This window comes from Anser anser (assembly GCF_964211835.1).
Source record: "Anser anser genome assembly, chromosome: 2".
Taxonomy (NCBI): domain Eukaryota; kingdom Metazoa; phylum Chordata; class Aves; order Anseriformes; family Anatidae; genus Anser; species Anser anser.
In genome coordinates, this window is record NC_139721.1 from 45387971 (window position 1) to 45397698 (window position 9728).

A 9728-nucleotide genomic window follows, 5' to 3' on the forward strand; every position below is an offset into this window, starting at 1 on the left:
AGCACCTGAACTTGCTCAGACCAGTCAGTGGTGCTGCCCTAAATCCCTCCAACACTAACTAGTCCCCAACCCCTACCAGTGCACTTACACTGAAGGCAACCTAGGAAGAAGGCATGCACTGCCAGATGGCTTACTATCTATTTTCTGATACTCTTGGTGTCTGTGTTAAAGTACTATAGTTGTAAGTGGATATAACTGGGGACTGGGTGGCTTAAGATACAGTACTTGGAGACACAGGTCATTCCTCCAAAGCTTAGCTTAGCTGCAGGTAAGAAGGGAGGCACCTCTCCACCGTTTTTCCATTCTCAGTAGGTATATCTCCTCCCAAGAAAGTCCAACAAGAGGGAACTACCTTGCAGGACTTCACAAGGAAGGAGCAGCCTGAGAGGACTGAACATCAGTGGTTTAGGTTTCTTTGTGTAGGGTGACTGCCACTCAAACTTGGTAAAAATTAAACGGGTCACCTATAGCCAATCTGTTGTCGCTGAGCACCACAGTGATTTGCTACCTGAACTAACAGGATGAGCAAGTGGGCTGAACAAGGATACACTGCTTAGAGCAGACTCTCCACATTGTTCCTATGACTTTGCAAGGGAAACTGACCGTTCCAGAATGACAACTAAGGTGGTTGATTCCACCTGTGAGTCTGTAAATTCCTCAAAAGGTGGCTTTGGTCAGTTTCAACTGGAACCCATGGAAACATGATGAAATATTTTCTGCTAATCACACCTCCTTCCAGGTCCCAATGGCATACATAGTGGAAACCGAGACTACTATTTAGCTACTGCTAGTTACAAAGCATGCCAAAATTATCATCAGATAACCAGGAAAATGGAAATCGTTTTGAAACTTACAACATTTCAAAACCACCTTCTACTCCAAAGCCAACAGCTAAAGTTTAGCAAATGACTCTCCAAGTGACCATAACCCCTGGTCACAGTATAAAGAACAAAGCAAATGCTGTGGCAGGATGCAGAGTGAATTTGGCTTTTCACCTTGAGGAGAGCACGCTACTTGATCCAGGCTAGGTTGCTGCAGTGACACAATTTGATCCCGGGAAGTGGTAAATTGGACTGGCAGATCCCAAGCACCCTAGCTGTGAATAGTAGATACGGCCTTGGGTGTGGTTACTGGAAACTATTTTGTTGTGATTCCAAAGGTTTCAGGTGAAACTGATCAAAGCATGCGGTATCACAGGAAAATACTGGTTCTTCTCTACAAAGAAATGTAAGCCAGAAATCATTCACTATATCAATAAGCATTAAATTGTACCTTTAGGCACTGATAACACTGCCTCATTGTTAAGCAATGCTCATGTTCAGATTCCTGTAAGGGTTTTCTCCTATTTTAACCCTGGTTTGTAGACATATTGTGACTTGACTCAGAACACGTTCCGTTCTTGGTTTGGGTTCCTGCTTTCCTAAAGGTGTGTGATGCCAGGGGTGAAAGGACCATCTCAAGTGTTAGAATCTCTGTTCTTCTCAGTCTGCCCTATAAGAATGCAAAGGATGAGCTGAAACAGGAAATTTATATTTTTTGACCAACTTGTAAAGCAAAATAATAATAATAATAATAAAACATATTAATTTCTGTAATATTTCATACTACCCAAATGAAAAACACAACCACAGAAGGTAGAAAAATAAATGCAGGTTCAACCTTGTCTAACAAGTGCAAAAATTACTTTGAATAAAACAAATTGGAGGAAACCCTAGAGCAAACCAAAATAATACAGAGTTCTTCAAAGCAGCATTGATCGTGGATCAAAGGGAAAGGCCATCAAAACTTCCCAAGCCACAATGTTTCTGCATGTCTGAAAAAGAATTAACTCAGAACAAATATGGAAATAATAGTAGGTCTGTGTTAAGCCTACAACAAAGAAATCCGTAATACTGCAAAACAAAGTCATGTCAAATCTCCTATTTTTAGAGATATATGAAGCTCCTTTCACAACACTTTAAAATGTATTTATAGTAACAAGAATGAAAACTTAAGATAAAAGTCAAAGGCATTATCATCATCAATGGTCTAACTGCACAGAAGTTACTCTTCTTTTTCTGTTGTTGCTGTTGTTTCATTTGTGGTCGTCAAATATGAAGACGTAATGCAAAAATAGTTCTATACCACTATATGATCTATTTCAACTACACTATCTTAGCAGAGCAGATGAAGCAACAAACAGCTTTTGGACAGCCAGCCCCAATAAACAGCAACATGCAAGCTAACAATTCCAGCGGGCTTTTGTTGCTTTTTCATGTTTTCTTTTTTTTTCCTTCAACATCTGTTTCCTTAATTAATTAGCATAATTTTCTTAAAGTTTACAGGAGCAACAGAACAACTTGTAATTAAGAGCTGGATCCTGTCAGGAGACTAGTGCAAGAAATACACGAATTAAGGAATGAATATTAGTCACCCAACATTCACACGTCAGCTGAACCATGAGTGCTCTATAGCACCATAGAACATATACAGCCTTCAGTAACACAAGAAAACCTTTCTTTCAGAACTATATTTAGAAAAGAGAGAGCAAAAACACTGGAGAGGCGACGGGGCAACCAATACATGAATAGAACAACAAATGCTGCTATACTCACCCTTGCTACTCTTCTCATTGTCAACTAGCGGTAGTAACTTAACCAAAGTGTGTTTCGAAACACCACTTACAGGAAAGACAAGCTATCCATTAAAAAAAAAAAAATCATTTTAAAGTGTTACCATAAAATGTTACTATCACCCTTCACAGACAGACATTCTATGCTTCATGCATATGCTGAGCGCTGCATGCATGAGGTGAGCAGCCCAAACCCATTTTGTTCAGGCTTTTTCTGCCTTTCTAGATCACAAAAACCAAAGGGTCTTGCCTGGCAGTCAAAACCAACGATACGAGTTGGATTGCTGCTGCCTGCTTAAGACTGCTAGCAGTTCCTGTGTGCCACAGTATACTTGGACATGTTTTGTTCTCAGTAATTTTCATTTTGATATTTCTTACGCAGTATCTTATGGCATGAAATTGAGGCAGAATTCAATATTGCAGGACTTTGAGAACCACTTGAGAGTCCTAGCGAGCTTAAGAACAGCTGAAACTCACCAGATACAAGTTTTTTCAAGTGAATGGGATCGTTACAAATTGAACTACTCAAGTGCTTAGCCTTTCTGTTCAGTTTTTGCAAGATCCACGTATGACCAGAAAACAACAACTGCTTCATCACATTGGGGTCAACAGGAAGACAGAGGAGAAAGTTCCTTCTTCCTTTAAAAATTTTCTTTTGTTCTTGTTAAGTGTTGTATCTTAGTCTATCTGACACAAAAAGCAAAAAACTGGCGTGGAGATAATGCCCAGGTTGTGCATAAACGTTGCTGTAGTCTTCTAAAAGTACCTGAGAGCTGACATACCAGGTCTGCAAAGGTTTGCCCTTTGGCAGGTTGCAAAGACAGGTTGCAATCTTGTCCATAAAAATGCGTGTTGTACAAAATGGGTTCTGTAACATGAACTGTTAGAGGTATGCCACCATTCCACTGATCCTGCACATGCGTTCATTTCTCAGGAATGCTTGTAAGCTGGCTTATGCCTTGCCCTGAGATAAGCAGACTTGCATGAGGAAAAAAAGCAGCGTGTTGCGCACAGACAGATTCAACTCTCTGCAGGAGACTTCTTCCACAAAACGCAAGTCCCAGTACAGGACATTCCAACAGCTCCTGTTTTACCGCCTATGTCACAAACATGGTATGTACAGCAAGAGCCGAATATAATGGGAGTCCTTTCCTGCTTCGGTTTTAAAAATCAAGGGAGTATCTTGAAAAAACACTGCATTGCAGGAACTTGAGTTTTCAAAGACCTTTTAATCAAATACAAGAAATGGAAATGCAACGCTGCCTGTCAGTGTGGAGCCGCACCACTTAGGCTTACACATTACAATGTATTTTAAGACTGTCATGTAATATATTTTTCTAAAGCACTTCTCTTTCTTTCATTGTGAATGTGGGAAATGGAGAGCTGTGTAATGATTTCAGGCTTGAGTCCAGTTTTTGTACTCCTTTTTATCCATGACAACTATTACATGGTGCATTATGAGTTTCAATATAGATTGAATAGAGACATGACCATATCCATTTCTTTCATAATTACTGTGAGAGAAATAGTAAGAGAGTGAGTGAATGAGGCAGAAGTGTAGCCACAGAAGGAAGATGATTTTATGACTAAGAAACAGGACTACTACCGAGACACTGTTGGTACTATAACTGCCTCTCCCACAGATTTCCTGTACAGCTTTGAGTAAGGTACTTAATCTTTCTGTGCCTCAACTCTGCATGGGTAAAGCAGAGGTCAAAATACTTAACTTCATAGGCATGTTGTAAGTATAGAAACATTTGTGTTTGGGAAGCTACTGGGTGTTGCTAATAATAGCTACATATGTGACTGAAACATAGGAGAAAAATGTATTTTAGCACAGATTTTGAGAGGTCTACAGAAAATAAAGTATGGCACCTCACAGCAAACAAAGAAAATTAAAAAATAAGCAGGTCTAGTGAGCAGGCTAGAACTACTTGAAAAACTAGCATGCAAGTACGTCGTTTAAAGTCCATGTTGTAACAGATGTACATGCACAACAGAGTGAAAAAGCAACATTACCTATCTTCTTTCATACCTTTTGAGCAGTTCACTTGGAAAGCCCGATATTGATGTAACATAAGGGCTTTTATGGAAAATTTAACACAAAAATTTCCATGCGTTTGCTGTGTGAATTAATTCAACCTCTTGTTTCTAAAAATAATTCAGTACTATACAATTTTACAGCATATTGATCTAGGTAACTCATGAGTCGTTTTTCATGAGTGCGTATCAATCACTTCATTGTTTACTTGTCGTTGGAAAGAAATTGATTTAATCAAACCTTGCAGTAATACATTATTGATGCATCCCAAGAAAACGAAGTCATAATGAACCATCAGGGTCCTAACATAAAACACTGTAAGGAGTGGCAATTTTGGCTTCGATCTTTCACTGTGATTTGCAAACATATGCCACTATGCTAACAAAGCTCTGTGCAAGATTGTGGCTGCTCTGCACCGCACTATGCATCATTCACAAAACAGACTTGGGACAAGTTCTCTGTACCACGGCAAACCCCAGGGAAACTAGACAAAACCACACTGTGGACCTTGTGCATCTCCACCACTTATATACAGCAATGTATCATTTTTACTGGATTTTTTGCAAATCATGACCCTTCCGGGGGGAGCACTAGGTGGTATGACATCACGAAAATGAGAGACTTTGCCTTTCTCCTCAGCACTGCCTCAGCCTTTGTTCTCCAGGGGCTCTTAAACTTTCCACATATTGGACCACATGGGAATAGCAATTTTAATAAATACACATTAAAATTCTTTTATGTACATTTGTCAAACAAAAGACAGCTTACAGTAGCATCTGCTGCAGTCACTTGGAAGAGGGAAGTTAGGAAAGCAGTTGATGGATTTTATAGACTTTTGAACGCATTCTGATAGTTTTAAAGCTTGAAAAAACAAGCGCTGTAGCAACAGCCACTGCCACCATTATTTTGGCAAAGATCAGTGTTTTACCGCAGATAAACTTTTGTTACAATTACGAGAAACAGGAGAAGACAGTGGTGACACTGTATCAGAACATCTTCACTAAAGCTGAGTTATTAGAAAATTCTGTAGGACGTACAATGAACCATATCAGAATCTCGCACTGACCAAGCATATGAGAATACCTAGGTACAGCTTACAGAGACATCTATAGGTAGAGTCTGTCTAATACCTCATAATTATTTACACGAGAGCGCAAGGCTGAACTTCTACGTAGGAATTCATACAGCAAGGTGAGAAACATTTTTACAAGAAATGTCTAGTTGTGAAGTACAACAGTCATATCAAAACACATTACCAAAAACAGATGCACCATTATCACGGACACTTTACTTAAGCAATGAAGTCCGTATCCGAGATAGATAAAAGATAAAGTTCATGTGGATACAAAAAGCAAAAAAACAGTATAACCAGTAGCGTATCTCCCTAGCTTTGTGATCTTTCCGTGCACCCAGTTAAAGCTGAGCCAGACGCAAGTTTGCAGAAGACACACACAGAAACGTGCACAACCACTCATGCTGTACTGTGCATAGACTATTTGTTGTAAAATTCCTAGAATGGAGAGAACCCATACACACTCTGAAACCGAAAAACAACATAAACAATGTGGGCTATTACACTTAGCAAACAATAATACAGATTCATGAAAACAGATACAGTAGGGAAAAGGAGACGGTTTCCTAATGAAGTGAGAATAGACTAGGTCTCCAGAGCCACAGAGCCTTTAGAGAAGTGGGTCTGATTGCCCTGAATATCTCCCTGCTCAGCCGGGAAAGTAGAGAGGGTGAAGAGAAATCCCAGTAAGAGTTCTCTCTAATGTCCTTGCCCCTCACCCCAATCCTCCTGTCCACACTAACGGGATGAAAAAGCAATTCCCGGATATTTCACTTTTTCTCCGTACTTAAAAGGAGGGATTTTCTTGGGATATCTGATGCATGAACTCACCCAGATAGAAACAATCCCTGGATATTTACCCACACGCGCACGCAAGAAGAGAAAAGAACAGGCATTTCCTCACACACGCACTGAAGACGGGCCGTAGCTATTTCTCCTCTCGGACCGGGGACAGGAGGAGGACAGAGGGCTGCCCGCACCTCACGCGTGTCCGCAGCGGCTGCCCGGGCATCGCGGGCGGCGGCAGCCCCTCAGCACCGCGGTCCCACACACGCACAGGATCTCAGCCTCCCGCTTCGTGTATGGCCGCGTGGCCTCCCTCGAGCCCTCACACGTAACCTCACACCCTCACACACGTGCCCTCACGCACCCACACGTGCCCTCACACGTAACCCCACACCCTCACGCACCCACACGTGCCCTGACACGTTACCCCACATGCTCACACACACCCATGTGCCCTCGCACACCCACTGGAGCCCTCACACGCACCCCCACGCCCTCACACGCTCCCGGCCAAACGCGCTCGACCTCATGCTCACAGACACTCCCTCACACACACGCGCGCGCCCCCCGTCCCGCCCTTGCACGCTCCCTCACACTCACGGACTCGCTCCCCGGCCCTCCTTTACACGCTCCCCCTCGCACACCCCCCTCCCTCGCACACTCCCCTCACGCTCCCCCCCCCCCCCCCCCCCTTACACACTCGCGCCCTCTCGCGCTCCCTCTCCCCAACGGCCCCAACGGCCGGCAACAAAGCGGCGGGCAGCGCGCGGGGCGGGCGGGCGGCGGCGGGACGCGCACACGGGCACACGCACGCTCACACTCACTCACTCACTCACACACACACACACACACACAATGCTGCCGCAGCACCTACCAGGCGGGCAGCCTCGGCCCAGGTGCGGTCCTTCTTCTTCCTCTTGTCTTTCATGTTTGCATCTCATTGAGGTGGTTCTGGGGGGGGGGGGGGGGGGTGAGGGGGTGGGCGGGGGGAGGGCGGGCCGGGGAGGGGTGTGTGTGTGTGTGTGTGTGTGTGTGCGTGTGTGTGCGTGTGTGTGCTGGGGGGGGGGGCCGCAGGGGTTCCGCACGGACAATGATACGGTGACACCGAGCGCCGGAGCCCCCGGGGCGGGAGGGGCGGGGGCGGAGGGGGAGGCGGGGGCGGAGGAGGGAGGGAGGGAGGGAGGGAGCGGGGAGGTTGGGGCGGGGGTGGGGGGAGTCGGGGTGGGGGGGGGCCGGCTGGGTTCGGCTCCGCTCGGCTTTGCTCGGCTTTGCTCGGCTCCCCGGCTTGGCGCCCAGCTGACAGCCCGCGGGGTGCTCCGCCACGCTCACAACAATGCGCTCTGACGTCACAACGGGGAACGGCGCCCGCACCAAACATACCCCCCCCACCCCCACCCCGCTCCCGAGGAGCGCGCCCGCCGCCAAACCTCGCGAGAGCGGCTTCGGCTGTGGGGACGGGGGGGGGGGGGTTGCGGGACTACAACTCCCGTGGTGCAGCGCGGCGGGCGGGCTGGGCGGGGCGTCTCCCTGGGGACGCTGAGGGGCGCTGCCGGGGCGGGGGCGCCGGGGTCGGCGGGTGCCCGGCGGCGCCATCCCGCGCACGGCGCCCCGAGCCTCGCCGCTGCCCTCCCTCCGTCCCTCGCCGCGTCCTCGCGGCCCGCAGGCCTCCGCCTCGGCGCCCCCCGGGACGGGGACCCCTCCTCACGGGCGCTGCGGGGGGGGGAGGCTGAGGGAGCGGCGGCCCCGCGGGGTTCCTACCTGCCTCCCGCCGAGCTGGGAGCGGGCACGGCCAGCCCCGGCCGAAGCGGCGGCGATGGTTTGGGTTGAGCCCGAGCTCGCGGCTGAAGTTGTCCTGTCGGAACCGGGGGAGAGGCGTCGTGTTCCCGTGCGAACAAAGGGAGCCGGTGGGCTCGGTCCATGGAACCGCTGAAGGATGTTTGTCCTTTATCGGGCGGCTTAGGATTAAGATGCCCACAGAATGGGGAGCTGCGGATTTAATACCCCTTCCTGAGTTACAGGATATTGCGATGGGAGCTTTCGCCCCTATCTCCTCCCCTCCCCCAAATATTAAAGTGTTTTTGGAATGCTATCGAAATATTTTCGGCGTTTTTTGTTCGGACTGAAATGAGTTCAAAATTATTCGGGCTTTGTATGTCGAGCTGCTCGGTGCCTGCACCCTCCTTCGTCCCTCCCCAGCAGTGCCGCTCTTCTGCTTGCCCTCCTGCTTTCCATAACGTCAAAACTGTCTTCCTACAAAGGCACAGCTCACTGGAGAGAGAAAAAAATAACAATAATAAAAAAATCACTCCCAACTAGCTCAACGTTCAGGCTGTTTTATCTAGAGAAGGACAGGGGACAGCCCTAGAGGAAGGTGAAGTGGCTCCCTGATAGCGCTCAAAGCGCTCCCTCAGGGTGCACTCAGGTGGTGGTCAGGGTTCCAGCTGTCAACACATCCCCCTCATCCTCCTCATCTTTATATTGGAAATAGCACGCGGAAGATAATTCTTCACTGTGACACCTCTTCAGATTTCTTGTTTGATTTTCACACTCAAAACCATTAACGAAAGAAACTCTATTAAAGCACTTTCTTCTGAATTTTGGGTTGACTCTACACTGTATACAATTGACCAGGGGATTTGAAATTGCCTCAGAAATGTTCTTGAGAAAAATGGTGTTGGAACTGGGAATTTTCAGGTTCAGCAGAGTTAGGTAATGTGTAACAGCTATTAAAATCATTCAGTTGTAGGAACAGCTACATATTCCTTAACTTTGATATTTACTGAATATTTTATGTCACCTTAGTAACATCTAGAAAGGAAGTGCTTGCTATTAGGATAACTCCATTGTCTACGCTTTGTTTCATTGACTTTGCTTTCTACCTTTTATGTCTCTGTCCTACTTTTCTTCTGCCTTTTATATTTCCTTGCCTTCAGTAACTTCCTACTCCTTTATGATATAAAAGAATCATTCACATCTCACTCCCATGCTAAAGACTGAATCTTTAGTTATTAACAACTTCCTTAAAGCTGCCTTTGAAATGCCCTGATTGTTTTCAGCGTTGAAACTGCATTAAAACTAAAAAAGCATAGGGAAGTTTATCAGTCACTCTCATCATAAGGAGTCTGTTTTAAGACTAAAATAAATGTTTGCATTAGATTTCTGTCCATCCACAGTTAGATGACGATCTGGTTGTTTTTCAAGTTGTGCCACATGCATAA

The 9728-nt window shown here is 46.1% G+C and overlaps 1 protein-coding gene across 12 annotated transcripts in view; it reads right to left on the reverse strand.

Moving 5' to 3' along the window:
• ASXL3 (ASXL transcriptional regulator 3) overlaps positions 1–9487 on the reverse strand; it is a 131977-nt gene extending 122490 nt beyond the window's left edge. For 4 of the 12 annotated variants that reach the window (XM_083823488.1, XM_083823487.1, XM_083823485.1 and 1 more), the window contains exon 1: positions 1273–6546. In XM_083823488.1, the coding sequence (XP_083679614.1) occupies positions 1273–1299 (27 nt within the window). In that variant the 5' untranslated portion in view covers positions 1300–6546. The other 8 variants (XM_083823479.1, XM_083823477.1, XM_083823476.1 and 5 more) reach the window with 7 other exon arrangements.
• Positions 9488–9728: the final 241 nt, after the last annotated feature.